General features: G+C 37.5%; 1 protein-coding gene across 6 annotated transcripts in view; it reads right to left on the bottom strand.

Moving 5' to 3' along the window:
- Positions 1-685: 685 nt before the first annotated feature.
- Positions 686-11,884, bottom strand: part of LOC124405463 (voltage-dependent L-type calcium channel subunit beta-2) — a 63,700-nt gene continuing 52,501 nt past the window's right edge. For 3 of the 6 annotated variants that reach the window (XM_046880357.1, XM_046880359.1, XM_046880360.1), the window contains exons 2-11: positions 9,873-9,989; positions 9,651-9,770; positions 8,632-8,842; positions 8,417-8,514; positions 7,458-7,463; positions 7,219-7,355; positions 6,935-7,100; positions 6,392-6,761; positions 5,573-5,611; positions 686-1,200 (exon numbers count right to left, since the gene is read on the bottom strand). In XM_046880357.1, coding sequence (XP_046736313.1) covers positions 1,007-1,200; positions 5,573-5,611; positions 6,392-6,761; positions 6,935-7,100; positions 7,219-7,355; positions 7,458-7,463; positions 8,417-8,514; positions 8,632-8,842; positions 9,651-9,770; positions 9,873-9,989 — 1,458 coding nt within the window. In that variant the 3' untranslated portion in view covers positions 686-1,006. The remainder of the gene's footprint in view (positions 1,201-5,572; positions 5,612-6,391; positions 6,762-6,934; positions 7,101-7,218; positions 7,356-7,457; positions 7,464-8,416; positions 8,515-8,631; positions 8,843-9,650; positions 9,771-9,872; positions 9,990-11,884) is intronic. The other 3 variants (XM_046880358.1, XM_046880361.1, XM_046880362.1) reach the window with 2 other exon arrangements.

Below are 11,884 nucleotides of genomic sequence, written 5' to 3'. Positions count from 1 at the left end.
AAAATAACGAATTTATATATTTAACACGATATCGTGACCGCTTCGGCGTCGCGCGGGTCAGGGACGTAGGGGGGGGGGGGGGGAGGGAGGGGGCCCCAGGGCTCTGATTGACCTTTTTCTTCTTTCTTCATTTTCTCAGCATACCCGAACACTGTAATACCCATGAACATAGGTACTCGTTTTTCGTCCTGACATACTTCAGAAAGTTGATATAATATTCAACGATAAAAACGAACGTAAATATGATTGATTCCGATGCAATGTCAGCATATTCAATTACTCGCTATTCTTTACACCTTGATTTCAATTCTTTCGGAATTGGTTGCTATAATGAAAACAAAGAATTATGTACAGCCGAAAATCGAATGATTTATCGGCCGATACTGACGACGATGTGCTCGATGTTAGACCAACTTCTAAAATACCTCAAGAATCGGTACCGATCGTGTGATATCGGTACACATTGGCAAGATATTCGGGAGTGTCCCGGAAATCCAAGGCGTCAAAGTCGAGGGAATTCACCATTGACGATCATGTTGAGAATCAAGAGCAAAATAGCATAAAACAAAGGTGACAAAAATAATATTTAGATCGGAATATTTTCTGGCTAAATAAATCTGAATTATACCTTATAATTTCTAATTTCATTCTAAAAATAAAATGCCGAAACAAAGAATAAATTACGAATGTCATAAGAAACGCTGGATAAATTGACTAGAAATTCGAGAAGGGTATTCCCGCGGCCCATTGACCCCCTGGACTCCAGCACTGCGGATGATTGAAGTGAAAATTTTGATAGGGGTGATTGCATATCTAAGTACCGTAACTTTGTCCATTTAACGCGATGGGTATTGTAGATAAAAATATTGGCATATTTTCTTCCTTTCGTATCTTCCTATTTATCTTTTTTGGCTTCTTGTTACTTCTTTCTTTCGTCGCGGAGTCAAAGCGCGGTGGTACGAAGATGGGTACAGCGTAGCAGAGGCGGGCCCCGGGGCACCAGCTCCTAGATGGCATTTAGCGCTCGAGAGTCCTGATGCGGCTGACGACGTCTCGACGTGCTGTTGTTGTAATCGATGCTGCCTGTCACGTAGTTGTCCTCTTCGGGATAGTCGTGGTCCGATCGTTCGCGGTCCAGTCGCTCTAATCTCGAGCGCCGCGTCCCCGTCCCGCCGTGACCTCCGCCGTAAGACGAGGACCCTGGTGGAGGGAGAGAAAAAAAATTAGAAAAAAACCATCTACGAAGGTACTGACAAGAGGAGAATGGGGCGATCATGGTGAAAAGGTATTGCAATGATGCTTTTACAGAAGCGTCGATGCGGCAACATCGAATAATGAAGTCAAAAATTCTTTCTTGCACAGATAAATTATTCGCCGTAAAACCAGCAAGAGGAAAAAAATAAATTAAAATCAAAATTCATGCCGTTCGTTTTGCAGATCTTGCCGCGAAAATTTTTCATTCAAGGTTTTTTTCTTCTAAAAATAGTTTTACAGTTACAAAAAAAAAAATGAGAATATTGATTTTCTAGGTTTCTTTGCCATTTTCATTTTTTTTTTCATTTATCACTACTTTCAAACATTTTTGGAACATCATTGCTGTTTATGGGTCTGTTGTTTTTTTTTTTGACACATAATCGACAATAGAAACTTTTTATTTTGCGTATCGCGTACTACGTACTTTCCAGAAGGATGCAAAGAAGAACAAAAACTATTTCCAAACAAGGACACGAATATTCTATAAGAATTTGTTATTTCCTACGTTACAATTATTACAACTGTCAATATCATTGTTACATACGACCTTGATTGGAAATAATTTTTGAATAAAGTGAATAATTAAAAGGGTGAAAACAAAATGAAGAAATCGATCAGTTTCAGATAAAAAAAGACTAGTCTAGTAAAAATTTTATACAATGGCAGGTGGTTAATAGTTATTAATAGAGGCGATTTTCATAATATTAAATTGCAGGCACACGCACACGCAGACACACACATGCAGTAAGAAAATATAATATAAAAGTGTGCACAAAGGATGAAAAATTACAACAACGAATTGTAGAGAGTAAAAAGAAAAAAATATAATATTGGAAATGAATTACTACGTAAGTAGTGATAGAAAAGAGATTATAAGTATGAAAATGTATGCAATGAAAGAGGAAAAATTATTTAAAATTCATTCTTGAAACGAGTTCACATTTAACGGAGTCACTGAAACGAAGCAAAATTCGCCGGCTCAGTAAGACAAAATCGAAATATATTCAAAAACATAAGAAAAGTACATGAAATTGTATTTTTAGACGCTGCTGTTGCTGCCATCGATGAATACGAGATTTTTAATATTTATATAAATTGGAATAACTACAAGTATAATAAACGAACACTATTGAACTATGAAACGGAAATTTATACCACGGCAGATGAAAGTGAATTAAGAAAGATTATCCTCCGGGTTGAAGGAAAACGAAAAACAACGCATGAACCAAAAGTTCGAATCATTTATACGAGAAGAAATTGATAATATGAATTGAGAAGAATAAATGTGGAAAAAAGACAAAAAAAATCATCGTATTCTTGTTCAATGATTAATTAAAATTGATCTGAGAATATAAAGTAGGTCTTAAGATTGTGATAAAAGAAACACTTGTTCAATTTTTCAACGTCTATTCCCGCGGTTACATTACTTTCGGGTGAATAATAAGAATTTTGAAAACCGCTGTTCGACCAGAAAAGAAAACTTAAAATTTCTCGTCACAATCAAACCTTTCCAAAGGTTTGCACAAAAACGTAGAACGTTAAAATGACTTGATAAGAATAATAATCTTAAAACGAAAGTTATTGCCGTAAGAAATTTGATAAATATTGATTATAATATACCTCAAACCATTTTTTACATACTTTTTCTCAGGGAAATATTTAGGGAATCTAAAAAAAAGGAGAAGTAAAATTGTTCAGCGAAAATTGATTAAGAGTTTAATGCTTTGAATTAGTTAGAGACTTCAAAATACGAATTTTGAAAAATAAAATGTTTTTTTTTCTTATAGCACGACGGTGATGAGTATTAATTTTTAAATTTGTACCATTAATAAACTATTCTATGCGCAGCTATGTGAGATGTGGTCAATTGTATGGTGGAATTAAACTATATGTATGTAGACGAAGGGCCGGGGGGGGGGGGGGGGGAGGGGGGGCGACAAAAATCGAATATAAGAGCCTCGTTTTTAATTTCTTTTTTTTAGGGGAACAGCGGGGCTTGAGGACTGATTTATATTTTGATCTGGACCATGCATCAAACCCGTCGTACTTACTACACGTTCAAGTGATACATGTCTCGCAAGGACGCGTCTATATTGGAACAACGTTGAGCTCAACGAACTGCAGTATATGATCAGAGTTCTCGCTTCATCGATTTTATTCGTACTTTTGTACTTTCATTGGTTTTTCGTTTATGTGTTAAACTTGTTTCATTTTTCCTCGCCACTTCTTTTTCTGACTGTCTATTTTTCAAACAATATAGTGCAGTTGGGCCGCACCGTCTCGATTAGCCAACGGACGACGGGCGGAATATTGCAATATTCGACATCCTATATACAATGTATGTGTATATATATATCTATTTTTTTTTATTATCGTCCCGCGACTATACGTGAAACGGGGACGTGTCCTAACTTCTGTTAGGTACGTAAATGTCATCTCAAATGTCATGTACTCAGACTCTGGGTTAACTGATTTCCCGACCGGACCTATTCGGCTCAGGTAATGAGCCTGCAGATTCAGCCTCACGATTTAAGGTGACCTTGCACTGTTTTCTGATGATCCCTGTGGCAGCAACCGCCTCCGAAACTTATACGAAACAAAAGAAGATCAGGTTCAAAAAAATCATGCTTATTACGTATCATCGACTCGATAGTTTCAAGAGAGAAACAAGTATAAAGAGAAGGAGAGAAGAATAAAAAAATCAGAAAAGAATAGAAAGAAACGGCAGAGAGAAGAAAATATTGATTATTTTTTGGCGAGAGGGTCTATCTGTGCCTCAAAACGGCGTATATATTTAAAAAAATAAACTCTTCAAAGGGAAAATTTTATTTTTATTCGAAAGACTTTAGTCTTCAAACTACATCGAAACGCGTCATCAGGATGAAGCTTTGACTCCTTGAAAAGTCGACTTGATTTCATGCTTTTACAATGACCGACTGCGATAACGTGACATTTACATCGAAAAAGCAGTTTTTGAAATATGCCGCTTATCGAGGATAAACACACCCCCTCGGTTGCACAATGAGCATATAAATATATTGTAGTTAGTCGTATAAGTATGGCCGAAGAATAGAGCTAAAAAAAAGTATGACACGATACCTCTTCGTTTGAGAATTTCAACGTGACGATGAATATTGTGAGTGATACATATTTTACGTTACAATCATACGAATCGAGGCTTGTCATTCCTTTGGCAGCTAAATTGACAAATAGCGGAGCGTGCATTGTAACATATAAGCTGTGTAGATCATACATATTTATATACGTGTAGTGTACAGAAACTTGTGTGAAAATACTGCAAGAAAGAAGAGTGAGAAAGTGAAGGAGAAAAGATCAAGTAAAACAAATAAAATAAGTAAATACATAAAAGAAATAAGTGAATGATTTCAACGGTAGGTATTATAATTATGTATAATTCTGAATATGTGTAAAAAAATGCGCAAAAAACAGAGTGTCAAACGAAAAGAATTCGAGCTTAGAAACTAACAGAAACGGAAGAGGTGTGCAACGCCGCTCTCACTGCAGCGGCGCAGGATACAAGTGTGTAGATCCGTGCATTGCAACTGTAAAAGTTAAACAGATACGTAAAATACAGAAGAAACAGGTAGACAAAGAAGGACAGACAGCGAGAGACATAAAATGGGAGATAGTGAAGGTTAGAGGGAGACAGGAAATGTCAAACCACTTTCAGGTGTACCTTCATAGTCCTGCGCTTCAAATTGTTGGATCAACTGAAATCTAGCGAAAAAAATTACAGGATCTTTCTTATTTCCTGCAAGATGCATCGCTTGGTTTTTTATGTAAATGTTCAGATTAAATAATAAAATAATACTGTGCTGCTAATCACTCAAGAATGTTTCAAAGATTTTAATTGTTACTATAAAACTAAATATTTTGTTTAATGTGATATTCGATCCCGTAGAAATTTCTCCGATGAAAACTAATCCGATATAAAGGGATTGGATTTGAAGGAGAGAAATCGAGGAAACATGCAACAATAATATACCGATATACAAGGTGTCCGGATCGAAATAGACTCGATCGAAATAGACTCGATTGACGACGACTGGCTGCAGATCTTGGAAAAAAAATACACCGGAAGATATATACATAGTTGTACTTGTTAACACTGCCAAGTTGGTTGGACGCACCAAATCAACTGACATGAAAAAAACAGAAGAATATACGGCTCTGTTGATTTGCAAAAACCAAGTCTAAATCGATCCGTTATATGTACTGCACCTAAACACGTACGATGTGCTATAAATACTTGATACATATTATTACATGGTACAGATTGTATGTAACGGTGGAGTACCTCGTGGTTCATGACCATAGTAGCTCTCATGATGACCTCCTGATGATAGAGAAATTATTAAGGTGTTAGTGATATGAAAATTTCCATTTAACGTATAAACTGTAATGAAATTTTTTGACGACAATGATTAAGAGAAAAAATGGGATGTTCTTGGTTTTTGTGTTCTTCTCATCCGCCTCTCGCAGCCAAGATCTTCGTCCTTCTTCCCTATATGTACTAATATAATAACAACAATAATATACGAACAATAACTCGCTGAATAATTAAACGTGTACAGTAAACCCTGAAAGTGGCTCCAGTGTGGAGGTAAGTGAGGCGAAATAACGAAATGAAATATTTTTCCGAATAATTTAAACGAGCAGAGTATTTCTCAAATATCAAAAGCGAATTCCGCGTAGAAATAAAATTTATCGTGGATCGCGGTCAGCAAAAAGACTTGCGAACTAAGTGATAAATAGTTTCGTCGTGAGTGCAGGGTTATTATTTGTAAAAACTATATCTGTATTCAGCAGCTATATAAATTTCACCAAATTATTCAAACATTCATATCAATGCATTATACGAACCTCGTAATATTGAGAATAATTTTTTTAAACGAAATTATTGCACAAGAATAAACGATATATGTATAATTCTTTCAAAATTTAATAAATCGCACCGTTTTAAAAATTGCAAAAACCTCTCGTTCCTCATCTTTCCCCCGGCTTTCCCCAACATCCCATCGTTTCGTTCCTCTTCCTCTCTGCGCCTTGCGTTACTCTCATTTATTCGATATCTTACTAATTGTCAGGTGTAACAGCGATTGGTTGTATCAATTACCTGGAGTGACGCGGGGCGCGAGAGTGTCGACGGGGGCGTCAGGAGCCGGCATGGCCCTAGGAACTGGGGTGGCGACCGGAGGGTGAGTTGCTCTCCAGTAAGCTTCGAGGTATTCGGCAACGTGTTCGCACGCCTCGTCCAGCTGATTCTCGTCGAGGATAACGTCGAACATTTCCGGCGGGCACTGGGCGAGTTTTTCCGCCGCTACCATCTGCACGTTGAGATGTCGTGCCTGAGATTTACCCCGGGATTTAATCAGCCTCTGGAGCACTTTTGGCGACGATATCTTCAAGTAGACAATCGTCGGTGCCAAACTCGTCTTCGCGAGCTGCGACGGATGGTTTATCGTGTCGCAGTCCAGAACCACTAGCTAAAATATTGTAAACACACATGAAGCATTTTATAGCGTCGGACTATCGGTTCACGATTTTATTCGTGTTTTTTTTCTTGTTCTTAGATCTCGCACCAAAATTTGTGATATCAACAAGGTATAATTGTGAATTGTGAATAAAAATAAAAAAAGAAATTGAAAATTATACCTACTTGGAGCGTTCTTGCGAGTTCGAAAATCCTCTCTATTTCCGCCTGCACCTCTGCAAGACAGCTACTTCTGCTGGTCGATCTTTCCATTATCGCACGTTTCGTTGGATTATTTAGTAAAGATCTTTTGGCCAGTGATATATCAGCCATAACTCTCGTTATAATGATCCTGAGCAGAGAATGAAATTGAAAAATTATAAATTAATCGTACAATCGAAGGAATTCTAATTATGGAATGAATTGATAAGCGAAATTTGTAACACGAGGACTGAGTTTTCGTGTCGTACCTGCGCTCGAAGCGGTGTTTCAAAAAGTCAAACAACGCTTTCTGCATCATGTCGGTGACTTCGTAACCCTTTAGAGAAGGTCCGACAAGAACTACGGGCCTCATTGAAGGAACGACGTCGTATGGTGTGGCGGTCTCCTGTAACATGGGATTTCATGAATGCCTAAAAATGTCACCATTAACTCCTCACCTTTCTTTTCAGGTAAGTACACGTATACTTTACAAATCTATTTCACTTACGTAGGACTTCATTAGCACGGAATGCAACATTGAAACATTCAAAACAATTAATGCCAACGTCAACACTCTCCTGTACATGCAAACTAATCGTTTCTATAAAATATTCCATTCACAACTGATATTTTATTCTTCATAGGGAGAATGAATTTCGAAAATTAAGTGAATTGGTGAACAGAAAATTGATCGAGCAATCATAGATGGTTTTGTTCGATACCGTCATGAATGTATTTCAACTATATTATAGCAATTAGTACCGATAAGTCCCGAATAGAAAAACTAAAAATCAACCAACCCTAGGTTATGCAATTTTTTGCCTACATTCAAATTCAATCTATAAGCATAATAGTGAAGAACATGATAGATGTCGGATTCAGTGTATCTGATCTAGCCTTGTTAGTTTACGATTAGCAATGTTCTTTGATTAAACTTCACTTTGACGCAAGTGTGCGAATCTTAAGCACTCTCTTGAAACATTCACTACACATATAATATAATAGGTATAACGCGTGTGTATGCACGTGATATCACGATCGTGGCACTATTAAGGTTTCATCTATAACGTGTGTACTACCTAAGTTCTAAGTCTACATAGTGACGTTAGGCTGTTACGTGTAAATTGGTAAGTGGATACACCAAAGGCAAGCTAAAACGGTTCAAACTCTCCAATCCTCTGACTCCAACGAAACAATTTAATTAAATTAGGTACTTAGCCGCTTGTCTTCGAAAGAAGGAAACCGATGAAAATAAAATAAGGAAAAAGACAGAGACTAAAAACACGATGAAAACCCTTGGACTCGTCTAAAATCTCACGTAAGTAACAACGCAGTACAAAAGACACTGAAGACAAGAATGTCGAACTTCTTTGTCAGGGCCGAATGATCGAATTGAAACGTTGTAGCAGAATAAATTATCCATCAAATGAAAGGGGGGAAAAAATTATGCAAACTCATTTTTCTTACCGGTTTCTTAAAGAAGTTCTTTCGCTTTTCTTTCGCCGGCGGCGTTGTGAGGGTCGTTTTTCCCGGCCTAACGTTACCCACGCTGTCACTATCGTCACCTGTAATTTCAACGTAAAATAAGATTCATGTTGATTGTATGAAAATTCGTACAAAGTGATCCGTTTTTCACGAAAAAACAAAACTGAAAGATAAAATAAAAGGAGATAAAATTTCACCTGGCGTTGGCGGCGTCGATCCTCGTGACGGCATTCCACTTTCACCGAGATTTCCTGAAGAGCCACCCCTAGCTGAATAGAGACCCTTAGTGCCGCGAGCAGCACTTGCCTGAAGTCTAAGTGCCTCGAGCTTAACCGGCGAAGGAATAAAACCGACGTCGCATCCCTCTTTTACCAGCCTCCCTATCCACCAATTGTTATCGTACTTCTCCTGTGTCGAGAGGAAGTCGAAAGGTTTTGATAATACTGTGTATACATCGCACGTGAGACAATATGAGAGTTTCTCTGAACAACCCTCTGCATTTATCAATTTTTCTCTTGTCTTTGAAATGGTGGCTGTACCGTATGAATAAAGAGAAAAAAATGTTAAAAAATTTCTGGCAATCTTACTTGTGCTAATAATGAGAACACGAATGAGACGACATCCCTACTATGTAATAGAAATGATTTTACGCAGTTTTAAATAGCAAAAACTATGTCATGACCGATTTGAGAAGAGGTTTTGTCAATGGAACGGTCAAAATGTCAAAACTCTGGTGTTTCAAATTCGAATCTAATGCTTTTGGGCTTATTTCGCTCGGTGATCCAATCCCCGTAAATAGTCTGATAAACATTTCAGAATTTTTACAGCATAGTGTAGCTATGAGATGCAAATTTAATCGCGGACCTGATATGATTATATATAATACCTGATTATGTCTTTATGGTGAGCAAAATAAGCTCAAAATCATTAAATCAGTATTAAAAACACCAGAGTTAAAAAATTTCAAGCATTCTAGCTGTAAAACATTTTGAAAAATTGTTGATATATTATAGCTTGTGTTACTCAAATTTTTTCAAAATAATTTACAAAATTACAAGTAAGTTTAATTCGTGTTCAAGATCATTGGCACAAACAACGCTGCTGAAGATTTTTGAAACGGTTTGTTCTCTCTCTCCAACTTACGATTCCTTGAATTTTGACCACAAGTATGCAATTGCAAATGCAATTAACTCTTAATATGAATGCAACGATTTACCTTGATGTGGAGGAAATCTCTGACGTCGAAACTAACGGCCGATCCGTGAACCGGTGAGTCGTCGTCGACGGATCCGTCGTAGCTAACGTTCGTCCTGACGGCGAACGCTACCGGCTTTGTCTGAATCAGAGTGATAAGAAGAATCGCGTGATGAAAACGATGGTTGTTTAAATAATTTGAAAAAACGACTCAAACCATTTTCCCATCAAAAATTCGACTCACCCTCGCTTTCTCGAGTTGGTTGAGAGCTTGTCTTTCTTTCTCCCGACGCAGGCTCTCCTTTTCTTCGTCCAACGATAGATCCGAGCTTGGCTGCGAATAGTTGGAGTCTGCAGAGCCCTGGAACAGCGAGAAATATACAAAATTAAGATTGCTATCAATCGGGTAGAGAGCGAGTGTCGTGACACGAAGTTAGTCTGAAGGGCGTAAACTTGTCCAGAGATTGCTCGGTCGTGATTGCCTTGATGAATTGTTAAATCGGGTAAAGCGTGGAGTTGTGCGATGCGGATCTCGTACACAGTAGAGTTATTTTTAAATTACCCCAAACTTACGCGGCAAGGTTATATTTTGGACAACGCACGCTTGTCATATCATATAACTGGTTTATTTTTGGAATTCTTTTTCGTCTCAAATTTTACGTACAATTGCAATGAAGAAAAAAAAGTATTTATTCTGCACATATTTCACGTCACGATTTTTTCACGGGCCAGGGTTGAATGGATCGATCGTTTAGGGTATCGGAACCATTTCCTGCCGGATATGCCGTAACATAAATTAATAATCACGAGCGGAAAATACATTCACGAATATATATGTATCGATATGTCTATACCTTTACGACCACAAACATTCAATCATTGCCTACTTCATCAATCGATGAAAACAAGACATACGTGTCTATATAGATCGGGGTAAATTAGAGTCTGATTATATAGTTTTCCGTCGAAGCATACATTACTTATACGAGAAGAGGCTAAAGTGGAATTTTTTGCGTCTATAAACGTCTATTTTTGCGGTAAAATTAATGGGTTTTGAAATGAAATTTCATTCTCGTTAATTGTAATCACGTTATTGTGAATGGTGGCGAATAAATAAAAAATAAAATACGTGCTCAAGATTACAAGTTCAACGCACAAATGTTAGATTACGTTTGGCTCGATGAAGTTTGGCTCCCATTGAAGTCTAAGTTTTCCGTATTATCGTTAATTTCTTCTATCCTCGAATCACGGTTCCTTTTTTTTATTACATGCACTTCACATTGATCACCGAAATCGTGCAGAGATATGGGAAATTTTTACATCTACTTGCACAGGCGTTAAACACCATCGTGTTGATACTAAACGATTAATCAAATAAAAAGAATTTCTGGGAGTTGATATATTGGAAAAGTGAGGATAGGGGATAAAAGGAAAAATTTTTCCATCACTGAGGCAATCGAATAATTCACGTCTGATCAATCACGGTGATTTTCGACGGTTTATTACCCGTACTTGTTAAAGAGAGTTTATAACGCATGATTTGTGCGACAATAAACTTGGCATTATAAAAAAAGATGGTAATAAAAATTCGCGGAGACGCGACGTCAGACCGACTCGTCCGAATTCCTAGTCCAGACTAACATTCAGGTGATATTTGGGGAACCAAAGGTGTACAGTCGGTCGGTCAATCAATGACTATGACGAACGCGATTCGAACTAGTCTACAGGTCAATACCGCGGGCAAAGCATCATTTATTTACGCTGCATGCTTGCCGTTACATAACCGAAGGCTTTCTGGTATTAAATTTTCGGAATTCCCGACTACAGCGTAAAATTTTTTTTATGTTCCTATACCGTTTTATTACAAGCAATAAAAATTCTTCTCTATTTTTCAATCTATAAAAAACCTCAACCCAAATCGCAAAACATTCAACTAACTTCGACCAATGGGGATGATGTCAATTCAGTCATCTTCCAATTTTTTGTTCCGATTAGACATCGACTGCAAAGAATCAGTAGAGAAAGTGAATATTCAGACTCTCTTACGATCATTTGACTTGACCTATCGTTATCTCAATTGACCAAAATCGATCAAGTACCAAGTCCAAAGCCCATTCAAAGACGATTCGTTCGTTTGTAATTGTGCGACGATGTTTTACAAGCCGAAAGTAAACATTTGCTTTTTTCTAAGCTTAACACTGCCCGTCTAACAGCGAACAGACACCTTGCCAAACGGCGCTAATTCGGGTATTGTTC

Source organism: Diprion similis, chromosome 4, assembly GCF_021155765.1.
Source record: "Diprion similis isolate iyDipSimi1 chromosome 4, iyDipSimi1.1, whole genome shotgun sequence".
Taxonomy (NCBI): Eukaryota; Metazoa; Arthropoda; class Insecta; order Hymenoptera; family Diprionidae; genus Diprion; species Diprion similis.
The sequence above is the reverse complement of the archived record's forward strand: the minus strand, read 5'-3'. Positions and strand labels throughout refer to the sequence as shown.